This window comes from Mirounga angustirostris, unplaced genomic scaffold (genome assembly GCF_029215605.1).
Source record: "Mirounga angustirostris isolate CCGP_5_RB_7025 unplaced genomic scaffold, mMirAng1.0.hap1 SCAF_4, whole genome shotgun sequence".
Classification (NCBI taxonomy): domain Eukaryota; kingdom Metazoa; phylum Chordata; class Mammalia; order Carnivora; family Phocidae; genus Mirounga; species Mirounga angustirostris.
The window spans coordinates 135919310-135946560 of record NW_026991712.1 but is presented as its reverse complement, the minus strand read 5'-3'; the positions used below and the strand labels follow the sequence as shown (position 1 = coordinate 135946560).

At 35.6% G+C, this 27251-nt stretch overlaps 1 protein-coding gene across 2 annotated transcripts in view; it reads right to left on the bottom strand.

Moving 5' to 3' along the window:
- Positions 1-417: 417 nt before the first annotated feature.
- The window catches only part of DNAI4 (dynein axonemal intermediate chain 4), an 89366-nt gene continuing 62532 nt past the window's right edge, over positions 418-27251 (bottom strand). For both annotated transcript variants that reach the window (XM_045897453.3, XM_045897454.3), the window contains 9 exons: positions 24489-24700; positions 20728-20814; positions 19351-19502; positions 17459-17616; positions 17031-17152; positions 10812-10910; positions 9727-9953; positions 7633-7789; positions 418-642 (listed from right to left, as the gene is read on the bottom strand). In XM_045897453.3, coding sequence (XP_045753409.1) covers positions 592-642; positions 7633-7789; positions 9727-9953; positions 10812-10910; positions 17031-17152; positions 17459-17616; positions 19351-19502; positions 20728-20814; positions 24489-24700 — 1265 coding nt within the window. In that variant the 3' untranslated portion in view covers positions 418-591. The remainder of the gene's footprint in view (positions 643-7632; positions 7790-9726; positions 9954-10811; positions 10911-17030; positions 17153-17458; positions 17617-19350; positions 19503-20727; positions 20815-24488; positions 24701-27251) is intronic.

Sequence of the window (27251 nt, the reverse complement as noted above, 5' to 3'; positions counted from 1 at the left end):
GTGGCTAAACAACGCAATTTCAACATTTTCTGTCACGTCTTTTGCTTGTCAAATAGTCTAATAAAGTTTCATAGCTTCAGCTCTCAAATCTAAGAGGATAAAATTCTGATTTAAAGTTGGGTGTGAGAATCCAATATTCTCATAACACTAACACATGCATAATTCATAAACTCTGGAAGATAGATCTTGGAAAGCAGAAGATTTAAAAGTCTATGGAACTTCATCTTGTAAAGATTTTTGGTCTAAGTAATTCTAATAATTTCCAAGCTTTGCTTCTAATGGAATAATAATTTTCTAACCTATTTGGATATTTCATAAGTACACATATGTAGTTATATGTACTTGAAATATGACTAAAAATATTAAGAAAATCCCAACAGAACTCTTATAATTAGCCTAGATCTCAAACTAATCACATATCTCTGAAATAAAAGTTTATTAAATTTGTTAAGTTAAAATAGAGGTTATACATCAAATATCATTTTCTAACATCAAAATCCCAGCTTACTGCATACAAATTGGATTACTGGACATTAAATACTGTTTCTTTTTCTTTAAACATCAACAAGAGAAAATATTAGTAATGATGAATTATCCTTGTTGGTTTGACTTGGGTCCAAGCAAAGTATCTATTATATCTCCCTGAAAAGAAAAAGTCAAACAATTACAATGCAATAAAATATAAATTAAGAGGTAAAGGAGCCTTTAAAATGCCATTTAAAATTTATAAATTAGTGATACATATAAAGGGCATCCAATAAGATTGTAAAAAGTAAACAAACCAAAGTAAATTTAAATAGTAACAGTTACTTCCTAGTATAAGCCTGCTTTTTCCTATGAAAGACTCTTTTAATGGAGTTTGATAAACAATTTTATAAGGATTCTGTTAAGGGATCTTTTTTTTTTTAAGATTTTTATTTATTTATTTGACAGAGAGAGACACAGCGAGAGAGGGAACACAAGTAGGGGGAGTGGGAGAGGGAGAAGCAGGCTCCCCGCTGAGCAGGGAGCCCGATGCAGGGCTCGATCCTAGGACCCTGGGATCATGACCTGAGCCGAAGGCAGACGCTTAACGACTGAGCCACCCAGGCGCCCCAAGGGATCATTTTTTTGAATTAATTTTATTTTAGTATGATATGTTAGTCACCATACATTACATCATTAGTATTTGATGTAGTGTTTCAGATTCATTGTTTGCGTATAACACCCAGTGCTCCATGCAATACGTGCCCTCCTTAATACCCATCACTGGGCTAACCCATCCCCCCACCCCCTTCCCCTCTAAAACCCTCAGGTTGTTTCTCAGAGTCCATAGTCTCTCATGGTTCATCTCCCCTTCCGATTTCCCCCCTTTCATTTTTCCCTTCCTACTATCTTCTTCCTCTTTTTTTAACCATATAATGTATTACTTGTTTCAGAGGTACAGGTCTGTGATTCATCAGTCTTACACAATACACAGCGCTCACCATAGCACATACCCTCCCCAATGTCCATCACCCGGCCACCCATCCCTCCCACCCCCCACCACTCCAGCAACCCTCAGTTTGTTTTCCTGAGATTAAGAGTCTCTTATGGTTTGTCTCCCTCTCTGGTTTCATCTTGTTTCATTTTTTCCTCCCTTCCCCTATGATCCTCTGTATTGTTTCTCAAATTCCTCATATCAGTGAGATCATATGATACTTGTCTTTCTATGATTGACTTATTTCACTTAGCATAATACCCTCTAGTTCCATCCACGTCGGGGTTTTTTGATGGCTGCAAATAGCAAGATTTCGGGGGTTTTTGATGGCTGCATAATATTCCATTGTATATATATACCACATCTTCTTTATCCATTCATCTGTTGATGGACATCTAGGCTCTTTCCATAGTTTGGCTATTGTAGACACTGCTGCTATAAACATTGGGGTACAGGTGCCCCTTCAGATCACTACATTTGTATCTTTGGGGTAAATACCCAGTAGTGCAATTGCTGGGTTTGTACAATAGCTCTATTTTCAACTTTTTGAGGAACCTCCATAATGTTTTCCAGGGTGGCTGCACCAGCTTGTAGTCCCACCAACAGTGTAAGAGGGTTCCCCTTTCTCCGCATCCTCGCCAACATCTGCTGTTTCCTGACTTGTTAATTTTAGCCATTCTGACTGGTGTGAGGTGGTATCTCATTGAGGTTTTGATTTGTATTTCTCTGATGCTGAGGGATGTTGAGCACTTTTTCATGTGTCTGTTGGCCATTTGGATGTTGTTAAGGGATCATTTTGACAGCTCCTGTTTAGCCTTAATATCTAAACCTCAGTTTTCTCATCTGTAAAATAGCTTGTGATATTAATGGTATCTTAAACTCTTTCCTGACCTACGGTGCTTGATTTAGAGAGAGTTAAATATCTGAATTTCAGTATTTTATGTTTAATTTAATAATAATGATCTTTGTACCAAAGGGGTAAAATAATAATCTGTAAGAGGATGAAACCAAAGATGGAAGATGAGTTTTTAAGAAAGATACTGTGAAAAGATGGAATCGGAAGCAGAAGACCAGAGTTTTCTCTACTACACAGTGAAGGTGATCTTAAGAAAATCACTGATATCTGGGAATCTTAGTTTCCTTGAACGTATAATAGAAATATTAACAACCACTTCTAAAAATTATTATAAGAGTTGAATGAACTAATGTATGTAAAAGTGTTTTACAAACTCTGAAGAGTTATAAACACCTGAGATGGTATTACATAAGTCAGTCCTGTCTTTTAGCCTCTACTAAGGATGACATTCCCCATCCTTCAAGTCTTGACACAAAATCAGTTGCCAAGCTTCTTCTCAAACCCATCTCTTTCTAGTTCAGTCTCTCACTTGGACTAACACAGATCACTACTGTAATCTGTTCACTATTGTATCCTTAGCACCTAAAACAGACCCTGTCACATAGTACATACTCAGTAGATATCTGTTGAATGAATGAACTGTCTATACATAAATACCCAAACTACAGAGAAAAAGATGGCAAACATTTATATACTGAAACAGAAGAATAGAAATAGTATCCAGGAGTGATTCTCCACAGGCTACCTCCAGAAAAAAAAGTTGCTTTGTGCAATGCCCCATTGAAATTAGCTTCTGCCAAGTACTTAAACTATAATTCTGTTCAATGCAAGACTTAGACCCAGCAACCAACCACAACCCACCAGAAGAGGAGGTGGTGCTTCAACAAACAATAATGCTAATGTGGTGGTAAATCCTGTTGACAACTAGCTACATCACCAAGTTATCACTGCAAAGCTTGGACCCTATACTCCTGATCATGCCAGGCATCAGGCTGATGTTACCCCTAGCCACAAACCCTGAGTTGGTAGGACAGGAGTGTTCTACTATGTCATATCACAAAAATATTCTGGTCCTTGAACACATCAGGGAGGTGCCAGAGTTTCAGAAATCATTTTGCTTAAAACATCCATAGCCCAAGGATCAAGGCTCTTCTCCAGCAGTGCAAGGCCACAGAGGATGATGGGCAATGTAGAGACAAGAGGGAGTCATGGTCCTATACCTATACCATGGTCCTTGATATACCTCAATGGGTTTCCACCAATGGACCCTGATCCGCACACCTGGTGCATGTGTTATCTGGTACTTTGCCCTTATAAAACCAGTATTCCTGTGGATATTCCCTTTGTACCCATCCTTAATCCTGTTCTTCCCTCATCCCTCCCTTCCCAGAGGCAGCCTTTATTATAAATTTGGTGTACATTTTTCCTATAGAATGAAAACATAAGCCTTCCAAAATTTTGATTTGGTTAAAATTAATGGAGAAATTATAGGACACAATGTTACTTGATAAGATACCTTGATAGGAAATAATGGTTTGACATTAATTACTTTAAAACTTCAAATTACTATTTGATTATAATTCTCTGAAAAGTTCAGAGTTGTATCAGGTAAACTTGTGTTTGGCTGTAAGTAATACAAAATCTGATTAATAGGTTTTTGTTGAATCTCCCTGAAAAATAACTCTGAACCTTTAAAATATAATGACCGAAAGCATGAAAAACATATTTGTATCAGGAAACTGCATTTATTATTAATGTATGGGATATATTTGTTACAAGGAAATTTTGCTTACCAGCATTAAAATCATTAACATACATACAACACACATATACACACACACACATTTTTTTTTAAAGATTTTATTTATTTGAGAGAGAGAATGAGAGAGAGAGAGCACATGAGAGGGGGGAGGGTCAGAGGGAGGAGCAGACTCCCCGCTGAGCAGGGAGCCCAGTGCGGGACTCGATCCCGGGACTCCAGGATCATGACCTGAGCCGAAGGCAGTCGCCCAACCAACTGAGCCACCCAGGCGCCCCCCCACACACACATTTGTCAAAAATGTCCAGACTCTCAGCTTAGCCTTCTGCTCTCAGAGCACATTGCTTAAAATAAAAGATGTTTCTAATGTGTATATATATAACACATGTTTATCCATCCAACAGTCGATGGACATTAGGGCTGTTTCCATAATTTGGCTATTGTAGGTAATGCTGCTATAAACCTCTGGGTGCATGTATTCCTTTGAATTAGTGTTTCTGTATTCTTTGGGCATACATCTAGTAGTGCAATTGCCAGATCGTAGGGTACTTCTATTTTTAACTTTTTGAGGAGCCTCCATACTATTTTCCAGAGTTGCACCAGTTTGCATTACAAAGAATGAAATCTTGCCATTTGCAATGATATGGATGGAGCTAGAGAGTATTATGCTAAGCAAAATAAGTCAGTCAGAGAAAGACAAATACCATATGATTTCACTCGTGTGAAATTTAAGAAACAAAACAAATGAGCATAGGGAAAAAAAGAGAGAGAGAGGCAATCCAAGAAACAAACTCTTAATTATAGAGAACAATGGTTACTAGAGGGGAGGTGGGTGGGGGTGATGGGATGGGTTAAATGCGTGATGGGATTTAAGGCATGTATTTGTGATGAGCACCAGGTCATGTATGGAAGTGTTGAATCACTAAATTCTACACCTGAAACTAATATTACACTGTATGTTAACTAACTGGAATTTAAATACAAACTTTAAGGTAGTTAGGAAAATCTCCTTAAATGTCCACAGTCAAGGGCATCTGGGTGGCTCAGTTGGTTAAGCGACTGCCTTCGGCTCAGGTCATGATCCTGGAGTCCCGGGATCAAGTCCCGCATGGAGCTCCCTGCTCGGCAGGGAGTCTGCTTCTCCCTCTGACCCTCCTCCCTCTCATGCTCTCTGTCTCTCATTCTCTCTGTCTCAAATAAATAAATAAAATCTTTAAAAAAAAAAAAAAATGTCCACAGTCAATATGCATGTCAGCCAGTTAAGAAAATACTCTCCAAAACTATTTGGAATGCTTCATTTGTTTCTTAATTGGGAAAACCTATTTTTACCCTGAGAAGAATAATAATTGTATATAGAAAATATGCAGCAAATCAAGCAGATAATTTTAATATTTTTTGTATTAAGAAACTTGTATATATTTGGCATTTTAAATATTCATTATTTATAAGAGAATTTGCCATTATTAGATTGTATCGCAAATAAATTTGTGATTCTAATTTAAATGTGTAATTGGGTAATTGATTTAGACTTGTGATTGTAGATTGAAATATTATTAATTTGTAAAAAGCACTGGCACATTTAAGAAAATTTAAGATTCATCATATTCAACACTTACTTTATTTTTTTTATCTTTTTTTATTATGTTATGTTAATCACCATACATTACATCATTAGTTTTTGATGTAGTGTTCCATGATTCATTGTTTGTGTATAACACCGAGTGCTCCATTCAGTACGTGCCCTCTTTAATACCCATCACCAAGCTAACCTCTCCCTCCACCCCCCTCCCCTCTAGAACCCTCAGTTTGTTTTTCAGAGTCCATAGCCTCTCATGGTTTGTCTCCCCCTCCGATTTCCCCCCCCTTCATTTTTTCCTTCCTGCTATCTTCTTCTTCTTTTTAACATATAATGTATTATTTGTTTCAGAGGTACAGGTCTGTGATTCAACAGTCTTAAACAATTCACAACGCTCACCATAGCACATACCCTCCCCAATGTCTATTACCCAGAAAACTTCCAAACTCGTATTATGAAGCCACCATTACCTTGATCCCAAAACCAGACAAAGACCCCATCAAAAAGGAGAATTACAGGGGCGCCTGGGTGGCTCAGTTGGTTAAGCAACTGCCTTCGGCTCAGGTCATGATCCTGGAGTCCCGGGATCGAGTCCCGCATCAGGCTCCCTGCTCAGCGGGGAGTCTGCTCCTCCCTCTGACCCTCCCCCCTCTCATGTTCTCTCTCTCTCATTCTCTCTCTCAAATAAATAAAATCTTTAAAAAAAAAAAAGGAGAATTACAGACCAATATCCTTGATGAACATGGTTGCATATTCAACATTTAAAATTTATTAAATTAACAAGAATTCCTTAAGTATCAGATTTGCTTGCCCATAAGACAATTGAAGTACTTAAAAATCTATATTAAATTTATAAATTAAACTTAAAGGATTTAAAGGAACTTAATTGTTGCAAAAGCTTATTAAAAGTATGTATTAAAATTTGTTGGACTTATAAACAGAATAATAAAATATATTATCTAAATGTAAGAGCTTAAGATGAACTAAGATTTTAAAAATTTTATAAAATATTTGAATGTGAACATTTTAAGCAAAAGTAGACTGAGTAATCATCTCCATGTACAAAAGAAATATTAAAGACAAAGGAAAAAAGAAAGGAAAAAAAAACCTCACATTACTAACTTATACATGTCTCCTTTTTTTTTTTTTTAAGATTTTTTATTTATTTACTTGAGAGAGAGAATGAGATAGAGAGAGCATGAGAGGGGGGAGGGTCAGAGGGAGAAGCAGACTCCCCACTGAGCAGGGAGCCCCACGTGGGACTCGATCCTGGGACTCCAGGATCATGACCTGAGCCGAAGGCAGTCGCTTAACCAACTGAGCCACCCAGGCACCCTATACGTGTCTCCTAATACATATGTGCAAGACATTGTATGGTATTTGAATTTTCACTTTTATTGAATTGCTCTGCAAAGAGGCTATGTTCTCTCTCTCTCAAATAAATAAATAAATCTTTAAAAGATAAAAGATAAAATAAAAAATTTAAAAACCGAAAAGTTGAAAAGCCCAATAAAAATAATGGGCATCTAGTGATACTGATGGCTTGTCAAAGTTTTACAACAAAGTTTTCATATTTGAAGATCAGCGTAAGGGAACAGGATAACACTACAGAAACAAAAAAAACAAATGCCTATTTCGGGAACATTGGATAATATCTAAAATATTATCATTTCTTGTAAAAGTCTTTGAATATTTGCAGTAAACTTCTTCAGCTATATACTAGGCACAACTTAAAGTTATCTCATGTAACACTTATAGTTATTATGCTACAACATTGTTGTTTTCACTTTACAGAGAAAAAACACGAGGCTCGAAGAAAATAAGCCTAGTAGACACCCTGCTTAGTAGGAAGCAACTCTTGAGACTTACGGTCTTCCTTTTGCACTACACTTAAGATATTTAAGAAATGTAAATTCCTTGTATGACACAAAATTGCATAAAATTACATAGAATAACATAAACTTTTGACTTTTGAGTCTTACCCGGCCAGAATCCAAAGCAGAGGGCATATTTCTTAGCTCATACACAGCAACCTGTCCATCACTGTCACCCACTAGAAGGCAATCTGTTTGTTTGGCAAAGAGAACAGTTGTGAACTTGATTCCAGGGTTAGCAACATTCACAATGAGAGGATCCAAACTGTAATAAAACACTTTCTTTGTAAATTCAGTTGTTGTTATTACATTCTTTTTGTATACAGATTAAGAAAATTCAGATATTTTCTGTGATTTCATGTGGCAAAAACAAAACAAAATAAGCTTCTTAAGTTTCCAAAATCAAAATAATGGCTTCTCAACTCCTTAATCAATCAAACTTTCATTTCCTCAGTGAACTAATTTCAAATAAATAAATTCAGGAAGTTCACAATTAAGATGTGCACTCATAAGTTTAAGCTCCTGTGCTGGTTAACTTTATGTATTAACTTGGCTAGGCTATGGTACTCAGTTGTTTGGACAACACCCCTCTACACTTTGCTGTGCGGGTGCTTTGTTTAGATGAATTAACATTTAGGGCAGTAGAATTTGAATAAAGCAGCTTACCCTTATCCTCCATAATGTTGGCAGACCTTATTCAATTTGATGAAGACCTTAAGAGAAAAGACTGAGGTCCCTGAAGTGGAATAAAACTGCCTCCAGTCTGCTTCAGACTCCTGACTGCAGCATGGACTCTGATGGAAATTCTAGCCGGCCAGCCTGTAGCGCAGACTTGGCACTTGCCAGGCCTCAGAGTCATGTGAGCCAATTCCTTAAAATAAATCTCTTTCTCTCTTCTTATTGCTTCTGTGTCTCTGGAGAACCCTGACTAATACAACTTCCTTAGTAGTAATACCTTTTAATAGAAGGATATTTTGATCCAAATGAACCTCTGGAACGTAAAAGAATACTTTGAACAAGAACTTTTTCTATTCCCCATCGTCCAAAGCAATCTACTGATGCCCCATAAAACAACAGAAGCAGTGACTTGCATACTTCTGAAGAAATGTCCTGAGAACCACAGTTCTACCAAGAAAATTAAAATCAGAAGTGGGATGAGTTAAGTAATCATTTTATACATTAGTCATCTCATACTCAAACATAACTTGCTTTGTGATATAATCCTTGGTTTGGGGTTCAAACTGTTTTATAGTATAAGCCATGACAAAATTTTAAAGTTACCAAATTATTAACTTCTAGGGAAAAAATGCCATTAAAAATAAACCCATTGAATTTTCTGTCATTTATTTTAAGCAAGAATGTATTTCCCTGATTCTTCTGCTAATAACTAGCATAAAAATCTACAGTATTTTCCAACTGAAGGAGTAAAATCATTCAACACTTTATTCCTGTACTATACAAATTTCCATTTTAAAATGAAAGATGAGTCTAGAGGACACTCTAATAACTTTGGTGTAACACTTTAAATTAAAAATTTTAATTAAATGCATGGCCCTGGGTGCCTGGGTGGCTCAGTTGGTTAAGCATCTGCCTTCGGCTCAGGTCACAATCCGGAGTCTCTGGATCAGGCCTGCATGGAGGTTCCCTGCTCAGCAGAGAGTCTGGTTCTCCCTCTGCCCTTCACACTGCTTGTGCTCTCTCTCTCTCACTCTCTCTCTCTCTCAATAAATAAATAAATATATCTTAAAAAAAATAAAAATAAATGCATGGCCTTTTGAATATGTTTTAAAACAAGGTAAGAGAATACGTAAATATTGTAAAAAATAATTATTTTGTTCCCTTTATCTTATTGCAGAAAATCTTCAGTTAAAAACAAACAAGTTCCTCTCTCCATTCCTCTATAAAGTAGGCAATGAAAATTCAAGGTAGCTATCATAACTCATATCAGCCTGTAAAAGTTTGAGATGGATAAGATGACCTACTTTCATTTAAATATTTTTAAAAACACATATGGTCTAAGTAGCTAAAATGAATATAGCATCCTGGCATATATCTTTTACTCGTAGAGGACTCTCACAGTGTAAACTATTACTTGTTTTAAAGTAACTACAATTCCCTCTAACCAATACCAAATCTATCAGGTATCATTTAGTTTAAACTGCTTTTATGAGAAGTATCACCAAGAAAAACATTAACACTTACGTGCTGACATGAAGGTCCCAAATCTCCACTCTGCTCTCATTTGCAGCTGCAAATATATAGGAGGATTTTGGAGACCAGGCAACATCGTAAACAACATAAGTGGTTGGATAAAAGCTCAAAAATGGTGTGGTGTTCTCCTGTTGCCATATAATAACACTCCAATCTGCAGAACAGCTTAAGAATACATCATGACAAAATGGATTCCATGCTATTTTATACACTGGGCCCTAGAATTAGAAAAATAAATTAAAATACATAGATAAATAATATTGAACATCTTATATTTTAAACCTGACCAACAAATTAAAATGCTAAGCTTTCTAGAAGATTTATGCACCATGCATTATTGTGTATTATTTTAGCTGAGAGTAACGTCATAGATAGAATCTTCCCTAAATTATGCCATATGGAAACATAAAAATAGAGCTGTTATAATACTAACTAAATATTAATACATACTATACTTATTTACTTTAAGAGTATAAGGATTATTTTTTTTAAATGAGGGAGAAAATGAAGAAAACATAGATGGAACAATCACAAAGGATACAGAAAATAAGTATATGCCAGACACATTTTTACTTTGGGATCAGCATGTTGTCATAAGCAAAGTCTTTTAGAACCAAATGAAAATTGTAACTTCCACAACTTGCAAGAAGAGATCAAGAATATCTAAAAGCCAGGGGTGCCTAGTGGCTCAGTCAATTAAATATCCGACTCCTGACTTCAGCTCAGGTCATGATCTCAGGGTCATGAGATTGAGGCCTGTGTGGGGCTCCATGCTGAGCATGGAGCCTGCTTAAGATTCTCTCACTCCCTCTTCGTCTGCCCCTCCCCACCCCCCAGATCACATATATGCATTCTCTCTCTCTCTCTCAAAAAAAAAAAGAAAAAGACTATCTAGAAGCCAAATAAGATGCCCCACATGTTATTGATGTTTCCATACAAGAAAGCACTTAATTCAAGTTGGTAATGTTAACTCTGAAGTTGTAAATCTATTGCATGTTAAAAGTACTGTGTATAATACTATTTTTTTCAGAAATATTAAAAGATAAATTTTCCATACCTACTATAATTAAACTAACCTTATGTCCTCTGTAGGTATCAAGGTATTGTTCATTATACGAACAAGAGCATTTGTGAATATGACCTTCTTCAGTGCCAGCCAAATAGATATTTGTATCCTACAACACAAAAAATTAAAATGTATTAGCTTGTGATACATTAGTAAATATGCTAAATAGAAAATGAGATCCCTCAAGATCTATTAAAATCAATTCTAGAACCCAAACTAGAAATACTATCTTGATCATGGTTGTCTGTTGTCTTTTGCTTTCTATCATGATTTTATAATAATTAAACTACCTGAAGGACTACTATGCAAAGAAAATACAGGTTTGTTCTTTGCTGGAATAGATGGAAGAACTTAGATCCTATCTAGAAATTAAATGGACAAACACTGGCTTTAAATGAGGAAGAAAATTTCCAATATTTAAAGTTACCTAATAATGGAACTAATAATGGAATCCAGGGAAATAGTAAATGTTCTTTTCATTAGAACTAGTCAAAGAGAAGACAGATGACTTAACAGTAATTGTTTATGTATATAATGCTGAAGAAATGACTCTGGCTTGGAATGAAAGATTGAAATAAATGGATTTTTAACACTGAATGTATGCACTAAATAGAGATTTTAAGTGTATTTCCTACACTGAAGTCATAGTCAAAAGTTCTGAAAGTCAGGCTCTATGTCCTGGCTATGTAAAGTCAGTATCACCTGGGAGCATTTTAGAGATGCAAAATCTCAGGCCCTACCCCAGACCTACCGAATCAGAATCTGCATTTTAACAAGATTCCCAAGTAATTTGTATGCACATTAAAATTTGAGACACACTGCTCTAGCATGTACCAGTACTTAAGAATGCAACTACTAGATCATGGAATATAAGTAGTTTTATTATTTTTTTAAATTTTTTATTGTTATGTTAATCACCATACATTACATCATTAGTTTTAGATGTAGTGTTCCATGATTCATTGTTTGTGCATAACACCCAGTACTCCATGCAGAACGTGCCTTCTTTAATACCCATCACCAGGCTAACCCATCCTCCCACCCCCCTCCCCTCTAGAACCCTCAGTTTGTTTTTCAGAGTCCATCGTCTCTCATGGTTTGTTGGAATATAAGTAGTTTTAAATAACACAATAAAGTATATTTTTCCCCAAACTGGTATTACCAATTTATATTCAGCAGTATATAGAAGTTCCCTTTGAGGGTGCCTGGATGGCTCAGTTGATTAAGCAACTGCCTTCGGTTCAGGTCATGATCCTGGAGTCCCAGGATCAAGTCCCATATCAGGCTCCCTGCTCAGCAGGGAGTCTGCTTCTCCCTCTGACCCTCCTCCCTCTCATGCTCTCTATCATCCTCTCTCTCTCAAATAAATAAATAAAAATCTTAAAAAAAAAAAAAGAAGTTTCCTTTGATCCACATTCTCATCAACAGTTGGGTTACATTAGAAATCTTAAATTTTGCCATTGTATGAGGTATAAAATTATACCTAATGATTTTAGGTCCCATGTTTATGAATATTAACAAGGTTGAGCACATTTTTATGTTTACTGGCCATTTGTAGTTCCTCTTCTGTTCATGTCTCTTAACTATGTTACTCATATTTTTTATATTCATTTCTAAGGAAGTTCTTTATATATTCTATATATAATTATATATTATATTTATATATCTATATTATATATTGTATTACATATGCTTGTCTATTATAAATGTTGCAAATATCTTCTCCAAGTGTATGGTTTACCTTTTTACTTTCTTAGTATTTGACAGAGAGACAGAGAGATAGAGAGAGTGGGAACACAAGCAGGGGGAGTGGGAGAGGGAGAAGCAGGCTCCCCGCTGAGCAGGGAGCCCAATGTGGGGCTCAATCTCAGGACCCTGGCATCATGACCTGAGTCCAAGGCAGATGCTTAATGACTGAGCTACCCAGGCACCCCTCTTTGGTGTCTTTTGATAAACAGAAGTTCTCCTTTTAATGTAGCTGGTCTTATAACTTTTTTATATATTAGTATTTTTTTGTGCTTTGTTTAAGAAATTTTTCCTATTTTGAGGTAATAGAAATGTTTTCCTACATCTTCTTCTAGAAGTTTTTTGTGTATGATGGGGTAGGTGTCTAATTCCATTGTTATATGGATAATGATTATTCCAACACCATTTATAAGTAGGTTATCTTTCTCTAGAGATCAAGGTCACTGTCTAGAGTTGTTTTTGTCAGTCTATTAAAATCTGAGATTTCCGTTCAAGAGATTTATTAGGGAGTTCTCTTAGCAACAATCTCTTTGAAAGGAACAGAAATGGGCAGAGATTTAAGTTGAACTATGATGCAGTTGCAACAGAGGGCTCAGCCCAACCTCCAAGAAGTTCTGGAGTTGAGATAGCCCTTCAGAGTCCTACCTCCAGCCAAGGAAGCCAGACATATTATACCACCATCCTCCACCACCACCAATAAAGTAGTGAAGCAAAATGATAGACTCAAACCAAACCATATCAAAATCAAACTAAATGTAAATGGTCTAAACATCACAATTAAAAGGCAGACATTGTAAGATTAGATAAAAAAGCAAGACCCAACTATATGTGACCAATAAGAAATGTACTTTAAATATAGAGACATATGTAGGTTAAATGTAAAAGGATGGAAAATGATTTAGGAAACAAAACAAACAAACATGGCGGAGGGGGGTTGGCGGGGAATGAGAGGAAGACCAAGAAATAGACTCTTAACTATAGGGAACAAACTGATAGTTACCAGAGGGGAGAAGGGTAGGGGGATGAGTTAAATAGATGATGGGTATTAAGGAAGGCACTAGTTGTGATGAACACCAGGTGTTGTATGTAAGTGCTGAATCACTAAATTCTATATCTGAAACTAGTATCACACTGTACATTAACAAGAATTTACATAAAAACTTAATTTAATAAAAGCATGCTAACACTAGTTGAAAGAATGCTGGGTGCCTGCATTAATATCAGATTAAGTTGATTTCAGAGTAAATAATATTACCAGTTATAAACAAAGCCACTTTACAATGATAAGAGAGTTGATTAATCAAGAGAACATAACAATCCTACACATTTATATATCTAAAACAAAGCATCAAGATAAAAACTGATAGAATTACAAGGAAAAAATAGACAAATCCCCAGTTATGGCCAGAGACTTCAGTACCTCTCTCTTAATAACTGACAGAAGAAAATCAGCAAGGATATAGTCAACTCGAACAACACTTTCAACCACTCTAACATGATTGTCATTCATAGAACATTCCACCCAACAGCAGCAGAATATATATTTTTCTGAAGTGCACAGTGAAATTTACATGTAAATATCACTTTCTGGGCTTTAAAACAAATCTCAATAAATTCAAAAGGATTCAGTATAAACAGTTCATTCTCTGATCATGATGTTATTGAATTAGAAATCGGTAACAGAAAGATCCTTGGCAAAGTACCAAATATTTAAAAACTAAATAGTATGCTTCTCAATAATCCACCCATCAAAAAAGAAATCAAAGGAGAAATTAGAAAGTATTCCAAATAGAATAAAAATGAAAATACAACATATTAGAGTTTGTGGGATGCTGCCAAAGCAGTATTTAGAGAAAAATTATAGCACAAATGCGTCTATCATAAAAGAAGAAAAGTCACAAATCAATGATCCCAGCTTCCACTTTAAGAAGCCAGAAAAAGAAGAGCAAATAAAACCAAAGTAGAAGAAAATAAAAGATCAAATTAGAAATCAATTATATAGAAAACAGAAGAACAATAGTGAAATACAGAGAAATCAAAAGCTGGTTCTTTGAGATCAATAACATTGATAAATTTCTAGCCAGACTAAAAAAAAGAGAAAGAAGAGAGAAGACACAAATTACTAGTAGTAGGAATTAAAGAGGTGATATCACTACATATTTTATAACTCTTAAAGGATACTAAGGAAATATTACTATGCCACTAAATTTAATAACTTAGATGAAATAAATTCCTTGAAAGATACAAATTACCAAAGTTCACTCAAGAAGAAATAGATAATAATATAATAATAACCCTATATCTATTTAAAATTTGAATTTCTAGTTGAAAGTTAAAAATCTTCCCAAAAGAAAACTCCAGGCCCAGATGGTTTATTAATTCCATCAAACATGTAATGAATAAATAATGCTAATTGTATGCAAATTCTTTCAAAAAAGTAAAAAGGGAATACTTTTCGACTAATTCTACAGGATTATCCCAACACCAAAACCAGACAAAGACATTACCAGAAGAGAAAACTATGGATGAATATCCCTTACAAACAAAGATGAAAAATCTTTTTTTTTTAAAGATTTTATTTATTTATTTGAGAGAGAGAGAATGAGAGAGAGCGAGTATATGAGATGGGGGAGGGTCAGAGGGAGAAGCAGACTCCCCGCCGAGCAGGGAGCCCAATGCGGGACTCTATCCAGGGACTCCAGGATCATGACCTGAGCCGAAGGCAGTCGCTCAACCAACTGAGCCACCCAGGCGCCCCAAAGATGAAAAATCTTAAACAAAATTTTAGCATATCAAATCCAACAGTAGATTAAAAGTATAAATCATGATCAAATGGGATTTATTTCAGAAACAAAAATTTAAAAATTAATGTAATTCATCATGTTAACAAACTTAGAAAGAAAAACTATATAATCATCTCCATAGATGTAGAAAAAGTATTTGACAAAAACCTAACATCCATCCCTGATAAAAGTCTCAACAAATGGTAATGTAATGGGATCTCCTCAATGTGACTGCATCTACAAAAAAACCACAGCTTACATCATACTTAATAGTAAAGGGACTGAATACTTTCTCCCTAAGATCAGAAACAAGAGGGGGATGTTTGTTTTCACCACTTCTATTCGTCATTGTGCTGGAAGTTCAAGCCACTATAATCAGGAAAGAAAAAGAAATAAAAGGTAACCAGATAGGAAAGGAAGAAGTAAAACTATTTACAAACTACATGATTATCTCAAATTCTTTATGCCAAGGACATTTCTAGGACACCAGACACCAGAAAAGGATTTCTCAATCCAACACCATTGATATTTTGGGTCAGATAATAATAATAATAATAATAATAATAATAATAATAAATATAATAAAATTATTATCGTTATCCTTCTCCTCCTCCTTCTTCTTTCCCTTCTCCTTCTTTTTTCCTTCCCCTTGTCTTTCTCCTTCCTCTTCTCCTTCCCCTTCCCCTTCCCCTTCCTTTTTTCCTTCTCCTTCTTCTGTGCAGAGGAACACAGTACTTGTCTTGCGCATTGTAGGATGTTTAACAGCATCCCTGGCCTCTGCATGTCCCACCTCTTAGAGCTGAAACAACCAAAAATATCTCAAGACATTGTGAAATGTACCCTCGTGATGAGAAATGCCCCTCCCTGCCAACATTGAGAACCACTGTTCTAGAGTCAAGGTGAAATGTGAATTACAAGAATTTGAGAATGAAAGCAGTTAAGAATACAACTACAATGGTAAAAGTGAAACTTAATAAAGGCTTGAACTACATTAGCAGTGAGTAGGCTTGGACTGAAAGGAGTAGGACAATAAGACTTAAGTATCATTTGGATGATTGATAGGGTAGAATAGAGTAGGAGCTCAAGTTTTGGTTTGCAAAGTTAGGTGGATGATGGTGTCACTAAAAAGATGATCATATTACATATAACAGAAAACACATAGGATATGTTTCCTTAGATGTCTGTCATAGTTGCTGAATTTACTGACTCCAAAGAACTTCCAGATAAAAAGAATGAGAAAAAGTAGAACTTCACTAACTGTGCTTTGATTTGATTCTGGTCTTGATAAACATGAACTTAACTGGTCTTCCTGATCCTCAGAATCATGAGAGTTACCACTCACACTGACATAGAGGACTGTGTAGTAGATTCGGTTTCTATCAATATGATAAAGTAGCAGAACACCCAAGAGGAGCAAGGAGGGGCATTCAAGTTAAACATGAAGTTGTAAAGAGAATCCTTCCACAGTTCCTCAGAAATAGAGACCTTTCCTCTAGAAAGCAGATAAAGACATGGTACAGCCAACTAGAAGGGGCCACTCTACCTTAGTTTGGCAGCTATGTCTACATTTGTTCTATTCTTACTTACAAGGCACAATATTTATTAACATGCTAAAACTTTGCCTTGCTTTATATCTTAATACACTTCAATTACTGGAAGGTGTTATATGCAATAGTAAATAATGGATTGAGATACTTTACCTTAGGATGAAAAGCAAAACACATTCCAGGAGCCTGTCGAGATATCAGAGCTTCACCTTTTTTTTCCTTTTCCCCTCCCTTTTTGCTGCTGCTAGCAGTAGTTCGCCTCAAACGCATCAAATCTTTATTTAAAGAAAAAAACATGTATCTTATTTACCACATTTAAAAGTATTGTATATATAATGTGTGTCCCTTCTACAAAGAATAGTATGATTTCTGCCATCTTTTGCATGTGATTTGGTTAAAATTAGCAAATACCAGAACAAGATGCTTAGAAAAACAATGACAAAGCCCAGTATTTTTTCTTATGTAGCTAAACTAAAATTGGCCACCTCTTGCACATGGCTCACTAGAAATTTTAAGGCAACACATAACAAGAGAAAGATAATTGATTGATAAATACATATGTATGTATACATTCTTTTTACCATGACAGTCTAGTCCTTTCCGTATAACCCATTTGGAGATTCTTCCATCTGCTGATATAGAAACGAGTATTTCTCTTTTGTCATCACCTGTTGTCCCTCGATCTTGTTCTATCCATTGTAGTTGCCATACAGGTCCCAAATGTTTTTGAGGTGATTCACTAAAATGGGGAAAAGCACTAAACATAGAATCATCATCATAATTTTTAAAAGGACATGAGTCTCAGTCATAAGGACAGCTCCCTGGAGCACTGTGACCTACTTATAGAATGATGCCTTTATTATTCAAAGTTGGACTTTTACTTTAAGTATTTCAAAAAATGGGAAAAATAATCATTTTGTCATGTAGTATTTTTTGTTTTTCTCATTTCTTATAAAAGGAAAATTTTACTGCCTTTAATTATATTAACTGCCATAACAGAAATACAAAAGAAAATATTTTCTTTCTTTTCAGAATATATTTTCCTTACTCTATTCATTTACTTTTTCCTAGATAAGTTATGTAAATTTATTTTGGACACATTGAGTATAAGTATCTTTACCTGTATAAGGATTTTTTTCATAGCTTAAATGAATAAATTATTTAAGTCTTATTTAAATAAACAATTACCTCACCTTTCTTTCTGTGTTTCAGGTTTGCCCATTGGCTTGGTTCTCTATATGGCCAGATTTAACATTTTTCTGAAGAATTAAAATTGCTTCTCAGATTACTGACTGCTTTCCTATCAGAATAATGGGTTGCTCTGTTCATAGTACTGACTCTCTTGATTTTTTTATGCAAATCTTCCAAAGCAATAGTTCTGAATCTTTTAAAAATCATATAGCTTTGATTATTTGGTAAAAGTTATAGATCATCTTCCCAGAAACAAGCACAAAGGCCCATGTTTATAAAACCATGCAAATAATTTCAAAGTTAAGCTTAAGGACCCTGCTTTATACCTATTTTCAGCTCTAGCTAAGTTTATTCAAACACTAATATAAATATACTACTTCATTTTTGCCCCAGTGGTATCTGATCTATTACAAAAACCTAACATATTCAATATTTTTCACTTTTCACTTTTTTATTTTCTCAATACACTTATTCATTCATTCATTTATTTTTAATCAAATACTTACTATAATCCTACTACATGCCTGATATTATGTGACAGGCCAAGGATACAAAAGTAAGACTTAATCCTTGACTTCAAATTGCTTACAGCTCTTCAGGAAGATATATATGTAAACAATATATATACAGTATGATAACTGCTATGATAACTAATACAAATGCCCAAAAGAATGGAATGGGAAGGTTATGTGGAAGGGGTGACACCAAAGTAATAAAGGGTACAAACTTTCAGTTACAAGATGAATAAGTTCTAGAGATATAATATACAGTATGATGATCATAGTTAATAATACTGTACTATATACTTGAAATTTGCTAAGAGAGTAGATCTTAACTGTTCTCACCACATACACAAAAAGGTAACTATGTGAGGTGACAGATGTATTAATCAATTTGATTGTAGTAAACATTCCACAATGTATACATATATTAAATAATTACATTGTACCCCTTAAAAAAATCACATTGTATGACCTAAATGTATACAATTTTTATTTGTCAATTATACCTTAATAAAGCTGGGGAAATTTAAAAATTTTTTTTAAAAGAATAAACATAAACTGTCAAGGAAGGTTGGTGAGGCAGACAGAGAACATGCAGATTTTAGAATAAGAACATTCCAGCTAGAGAGAGAATATGAGGAATTATTAAATGTCTGAAAAAATAATGGTATCACTCTCAATAACAACATAAACATTCACTCAAAAATAAAAAACATTAAATTTTTACTTTTCCCTAAAAAAGCACATATTACATGTTTACCTAATTCCTGGATTCTCACCTACTATCCAGAACCGGAACATTACTGTTGCTCTGCACATTATAAATGGCAATGGTGCCATTGTGATAGCCAACTGCTAACAGATTAGGTGCTCCAATTGAGAAATCCACAGCAGTCACTCCATATGGACTCTGATAAATGCGTTCTGGCCACTAAATAAAAAAACTGTATTACATTTTAAACCTGGTTTTGCAGGCCATAAAAGAGCATAATGATGGCTGAATGGTGGATTGTCTGGTGACAGGGGAAATGTAAGAAGAGTTAGTCTACATTCAGTTACTCCTCTACCCCTAACTTCTAGTATAGATGAGAACCAAAGGTCAATTAGTCATTTCCTTTACTTTGGTGCATCCTCAGAGTGCAATAATTTTAAGAAATACAGCATGGCCTTCTCCAATAAGTATCATATTTTGCTAATCTTTCAGCAGGATTTGTATGATCTCATCATAGATCACCTTCTTTAAGAAACAAATAATGGACTCCAAACAAATTAGCTAGCAATGTTCCTATCTTCCAGTATCTGTTTCAGATGCTTGGATTATCTAGACATTTCTAAACAGTGGATAGAAGAAGCTCCAAAAAACTCTCTAAGGTAATCTTTTCTACAATTCTGTGAAGAGTTTTGTTGTTTTGTTTTGTTTAAAGTCTAATCTAAATCCTTTCCTGCTTCTAATAATCTATGTGGAAAAGAAGACAACTTACTGATTATGGATCTTATATCAATCCTTCCACATGTTTAAAATTGCTTCTTCCTTCCTTTCTTTTACTCTACATAAACCCAGCTTCCTATAACAGACTGGGGCTATTTATAAAAGCTCTAATCTTTTTTTTTTTTTTTCCCTCTGACCCTTTTCTAAGTTTTCTACTTCACATCTCAGTTATTAATACTAATGTAAAGCTGCAAAGTAACATACTGACTACAACTGTTTGACAAAAAACATGATTGACTCTTATTCTTGAAAAATTCATGCTAATAACATGGTCACATTCATCTATTTCATGTATTCAGGATAGCAGAAATCTATCTTATAAGGCGATGATTTATTCATACATTAAGAAACAACCCAGTATTAAATGAAACATAATTTTCAAAGGATTTTCATTTGCAAATTTATTCTTCATTTTGATAAAAAATAATGGTTCAATTCTGGATCATCAGATCTAACAACACCTAGTAAATGCTCAATAAATATTTATTAAATGAATTTACCCTACACATCAACAAAAACAAATTTTAATTCTTACACATTTAAACCAAAGAAAATAAAGTCTTCCTTGGTCATTTTTTGACTTTAATTATCACATACAACTAGGTACTTTATGAGAATTATGTCAACATTTAATTGAATAAAAATGGGTTTATTCCTATTTGGTTACCATAGGATTCTTTATTGACCAGCAGCAAGCCAATCCTCTTTTTTGCTCTTTAAATCCAAAGTGCCCATAGCCAACAGCCAAAAGATCCTGAAAACCAGCAAAGTATGTTTAAAATAAGAGAAGATAGCATAAAAATATTGGGAAATATATAAAGATGCATATTAATGAACTGTGTTAAAAACAGCAATAAGACATTTCTATTGAGAAAAAAGTACCAGTCTACCATCTATTTTTACTTTACACCTCCATCTTCCAAAACAAAATAATAATCATCATATTTTCAGACTAATGAATATCTAAAAAGAATCAATTGCTAAAAAGTTATATATTGAGATAATCTTCCAAGATTATATTACTACATTATAATGTTTTGTAGGTTTTTGAGAATGACCTAATTATTTCAAATATAAAGACAGGGTGCCATGAACTGAATTGTGTCTCTTTTCTTAAAACTCATGTGTTGCAGTCTTAATCCCCAATATCATTATTTTGAAGATAGGGCTTTTAGGAGGTAACCAGGATTAAATGAGGTCATAAGGGTCATAATCTTAATCCAATAGGATTGGTGGATATAAAAAGAGGAAGAGACACCAGAGCTCTCTCTTTCCATCATGTGAGAGCACAGCAAGAAGGTGGCCATCTGCAAGCCAGGAAGAGAGCCTTCACCCAGAACCAAATCAGCCAGCACCTTGATCCTAAACTTCCTGGACTCCAGAACTACAAGAAAATACATTTCTGTTTTTTAACCCAGCCAGTCTAGGTATTTTGTTATGGTACCCCAAACTGATTAATAAAGCAGGTCATTTCAAGAAATGCTTATAGACAAAAATTTAATAACTGACCAAACCCAGCCTCTTCTTCGTAATCAGAATACCTTTATCAAAAATATATTATTATATTTTTTGCCACAATCCTATTTTCAAGCCAACATCATGTCTCTATAATTTCCTCTGTCTTAAACTACTCTTCACCACTATTCCTTTTACCCTGACATGGACAAGTTTTTATTAATCTCTTCTAGACTCAGCATAGGCACCACTTCCTCTGAGAAGCATTCATGAGCCTCTCTTATGTATTCCCACAGCACTAGCTATTTTCCTTATTAAAGCACATAGAGACCATTATACAGGCAGGGTCTATGTATGACTAAATTGCTACTGCAACTCTAGTGCCTTATCAGAGTTCCTGGCACAGAGTGAATGTTCAATAAATATTTGTAGAATGAATTTTTTTTTTAAAGATTTTATTTATTTATTTGAGAAAGAGAATGAGAGACAGAGAGCATGAGAGGGAGGAGGGTCAGAGGGAGAAGCAGGCTCCCCGCCAAGCAGGGAGCCCGATGCGGGACTCGATCCCGGGACTCCAGGATCATGACCTGAGCCGAAGGCAGTCGCTTAACCAACTGAGCCACCCAGGCGCCCCAGAAAGAGACTCTTTAAAAAGGCTTCATGCCCAGTGTGGAGCCTGACTCAGGGCTCAATCTCACAACCCTGAGATCATGATGTGAGCCAAAATCAAGAGTCAGACACTTAACCAACTGAGCCACCCAGTCTCCCCTATAATCATCTCTTTTTTAAAAGCAAACATACTGTTCCTACCTTGATGATTCATATAATTTGCCTCAAGATGATTTTTGGTGGCAGTGCAGTTAAGAGCAAGAACCCTGGAGACAGATGTTTGGGTTTGAATTCTAGCTGTTTCACTTACTAGTTGTGTAACTTTGGGCAAGTTATTTATCCTTTTTGTACTTCAGTTTCCTCATCAACATATTGGGTAAAATAGTACCTAACTCAAGAGTTGTTGTGTTAATACAAGTAAAGTGCTGGCAATAGCACCTGGGACATAGTAAGTGCTATTTAAATATTTGCTATTATTGGTAGTAATAGTTAATTTTAGGAATCTCAAAATTATTTTGCACATTTTCAGAGTCACTAGATTAAGTATATACTTCTGAATATGATTACTTTAAGAAAAATATAAATTTTGATACTCTATGGTAAAATAATCTTCAACAAAGCAGGAAAAAACATCCACTGGAAAAAAGACAGTCTCTTCAATAAATGGTGCTGGGAAAATTGGACAGCTATATACAGAAGAATGAAACTCGACCATTCTCTTATACCATACACAAAGATAAACTCAAAATGGATGAAAGACCTCAATGTGAGATAGGAATCCATCAAAATCCTAGAGGAGAACATAGGCAGTAACCTCTTCGACACAGGCCACAGCAACTTCTTTCAAGACATGTCTCCAAAGGCAAGGGAAACAAAAGCAAAAATGAACTTTTAGGATTTCATCAAGATAAAAAGCTTCTGCACAGCAAAGGAAACAGTCAACAAAACAAAGAGGCAACCCACAGAATGGGAGAAGATATTTGCAAATGACACTACAGATAAAAGGCTAATATCCAAGATCTATAAAGAACTCAAACTCAACACCCCAAAAAAACAAATAATGAAGTCAAAAAATGGGCAGAAGACACGAACAGACACTTCCCTAAAGAAGACATACAAATGGCTAACAGACACATGAAAAAATGTTCATTATCATTAGCCATCAGGGAAATTCAAATCAAAACCACACTGAGATACCACCTTACATCAGTTAGAATGGCAAAAATTGACAAGGCAAGAAACAACAAATGTTGGAGAGGTTGGGGAGAAAGGGGAACCCTCTTACACTGTTGGTGGGAATGCAAGTTGGTACAGCGACTTTGGAAAACAGTGTGGAGGTTCCTCAAAAAGTTAAAAATAGAGCTACCCTATGACCCAGCAATTGCACTACTAGGTATTTACCCCAAAGATACAGATATAGTGAAAAGAAGGGCCATATGCACCTTAATGTTCATAGCAGCAATGTCAACACAATAGCCAAACTGTGGAAAGAGCCGAGATGCCCTTCAACAGATGAATGGATAAAGAAGATGTGGTCCATATATGCAATGGAATATTACTCAGCCATCAGAAAGGATGAATACCCAACTTTTACATCAACATGGGTGGGACTGGAGGAGATTACGCTAAGTGAAATAAGTCAAGCAGAGAAAGTCAATTACCATATGATTTCACTTATTTGTGGAACATTAGGTATAGCATAGAGGACATTAGGAGAAGGAAGGGAAAAATGAAGGGGGGAAATCGGAGGGGGAGACAAACCATGAGAGACTATGGACTCTGAGAAACAAAATGAGGGTTCTAGAGGGGAGGGGAGTGGGGGGATGGGTTAGCTCGGTGATGGGTATTAAGGAGGGCACGTATTACATGGAGCACTGGGTGTTATACACAAACAATGAATCATGGAACACTAAATCAAAAACTAACGATATACTACTGTATGGTGACTAATATAATTTAAAAAATTTAAAAAATTATATAGACTTATTGTTAAAGAAAGTATATTAAAAGCAAAATTAATTAAAAAATTGGGTACATGAGTTTGATATATTTGAAATCGATTATATATTATCTTCTGGTTTAATTTTCAGTATCTGATATGGATTCAGAGAATACCATGTCCCAAGTACATCTCCTAAAATAAAAATATGATGTTTTCATATTAAAGGAGAAAAAAATTATTTTATAACTATTTTTATTTTCCACTTTTTGAAACATGAACTTGTTGTAAAGGGATGTTAAAACTCTGGCTTATGTCAATTAAAATCCCTTGCCTAAAATCTGAGAAAAAAAAAATCTTTGTTAGTACTTGACAGTCACCTTTACATGATAAAGATAGAATTGTTAAAATGTTCAATAACTTACAGGATTTGTTTTATTCCAGGCAAGGCTGCTCACATTAAGACCTTTGGTTAAGTCACAGGAAAAGGACCAAAGTCGTTCCAAATTGGCTGGTATTGTTGACTGTTCTGTACCTATTTCTATTTCTTCTTCCTCTTCCTTCTTAACCTCTTCCTCTGTCTCTTGTTCAAGTTTTTCACCTTCTAAAAAGTCTTCAGGTTCTTCAGGTTCTGGTTCTAAAATTAAATCACAAAAAGGGATTATTGTCCTCTATACCTGCAGGAGCCCCCCAAAGGCTCCAAACAGCATCTCTATCTATGAGACATTTCAAGCACCATTGAATCTGCTGGAACATAGGGCCCAAGTGACAGGGCATTCTGAATGACTGCCTGGACCTGTTGTAGAATCCTCTGTTGTTCTGGGCCCCACTCAAAGCTAGCACCTTTTCAGGTCACTCAGTAAATGAGCTGGAGTCATACGGCCAAAGGAGGAATATGTTGCCTCCAAGGAACAAAGAAGTCTACTAGGCATTGTAACTTTTTTTTTGGTTCTAAGAGGGGCCAGATGAAGCAACTTATCCTTCACCTTGGTAGGTATATCTTGATATACCCCATATCACCAGACCGTTGGAAATTTCACTGAGGTGGAAAGCCCCTAAAAATTTTTATCAGATTTATTTCTCACCCTCGGGCATGCAAATGCCTTACCAATAAGTCTACTTCTTGTTCACCAGTTCCAATCAGCATAATATCATCAATGTAATGGACCAGTGTGATATTTTGTTGAAGGAAAAAGTACCTGCAGACTAAATTATGACATAAAGCTGAAGAGTTGATACAACTCTGAGGTAGGGCAGTGAAGGTGTATTGCTGGCCTGGCTAGCTGAAAGCAAATGGTTTCCAGTGGTTTTTATCAACAGGTATTGGGGAAAAAAAGGCATTTTCTGTGTCAATAGTTACATACCAGGTACCAGGGGATGTGTTAATTTGCTCTGGCAATGAAACAACATCTGGAACAGCAACTGCAATTGGAGTCAACACTTGGTTAAGTTTACAATAATCCACCGTTATTTCCCAAGATCCTGTGTTTTCTATGCAGGCAAAATGATGAGTTGAATGGGGGATATGATGGGAGTCAATGCTCCTGCATTTTTCAAGTCCTTGATGGTAGCATTAATCTCTACAATCCCTCCAGAAATGTGGTATTGCTTTGGTTTACTATTTTCATAGGTAGAGGCAGGCCTAGTGGCTTCTACTTAGCCATTTCCTACCATAATAGCCCTCACTCCACAGGTCAAGGGTAAAACACAGGGATTCTGCCAGTTGCTAAATATTTCTATTCCAAAGTATACATTCTGAAACAGGGGAAATAACTACAGGATAGGTTCAGTGACCCACTAGACCCACTAGGAGATGGACTTGAGCTAAAATTCCATTGATTACCTGACCTCTCTAAGTCCTTATCTGGCTAATAGACCACAGTGATGTTAGGTCTTGTGACGTTAGTGTCTGTTCAGAGCTAGTGTCCAATAATCCCTGAAATTTCTGATTGTTTCCTTTTCCCCAATGCATATCACCCTGATAAAAGACTATAGGTCCCTCTGGGGAAAGCTGAGAGAAATATTAACAGTATATATTTTCAACAGTATAGTGGGATATCTCCCCTTTATTCAAGGAATTCTGGGTCTGAAAACTGACTCAAATCTAGAAATTGCTTAAAGGGCTATGACTTTGCTTTGGTATTTCAAGTTATACTTCTGCTCACTTGACTCTTCTGTTTATATAGATCATATAAGAATTTAGGAGGAGACCGCCTTTTATTGGCTGAACTGTGTCTCCCTAAAATTCTTATATTGAAGCCCTAATCCCCAGTACCTTAGAATGTAATGGAGACAAAGGCTTTAAAGAAGTGATTAAGTTATAACAAGGTCATTACTCTGGGTCCTAATTAAATATGACTGCTATCTTTATAAGAAAAGGAAATTTAGACACATCAAGAGACACAAGGGATGCACATGCACAGAGAAAAAACCATGTAAAGAGACTCTAAGAGGGTAGCCATATGCAAGCCAAGAAGAGAGGCCTCAGAGGAAACCAACTCTGTTCACACCTCAATTGTGGGCTTCCAGCCTCCAGAATTATGAGAAAGTAAATTTCTGTTGTTTAAGCCACCCAGTTTGTGGTATTTTGTTATGGCAGCCCTATTAAACCAATACAGCACCTACCTATTTCTCTTCTAGGGACATGATGATCAACTAGCCAATGCCATGGGTTTCTGTGAGTCAGACTACTCTGATTTCTGCTAAATCCACCTAACATCTGATAAATCCACCCTAACATTCCCATCTCCCTAAGCCTTTGGATACCTTTCTCTATAGTGTCCCAAAGTAGTTCTGACATTTCAACTTCATTTAGTGGAAACCACATTTTGGTCTAATATTAGCAAACAAGAAGGAAGGAAGGAAGGAAGGAAGGAAGGAAGGAAGGAAGGAAGGAAGGAAGGAAGGAAGGAAGGAAGGAAGGAAGGAAGGAGAGAGAGAAATACTGCAGCATTTTTTAATTGTGAGAAAATTCATTGATATGCATAGATTTTAGCTGTATAGTTTAATGAGTTTTGATAAATAGACACACCGATGTAACCAACACACCAGTCAAGATAGAAAACATATCCATCAACCAAAAAAGTTTCCTCGTGCTACTTTCCAGTCAAGCTCAACCCACCACAGCCAAGCACTGGTTTGATTTCTATCACCTCAGATTAGTTTTGTTTGTGATAGCATATCACATA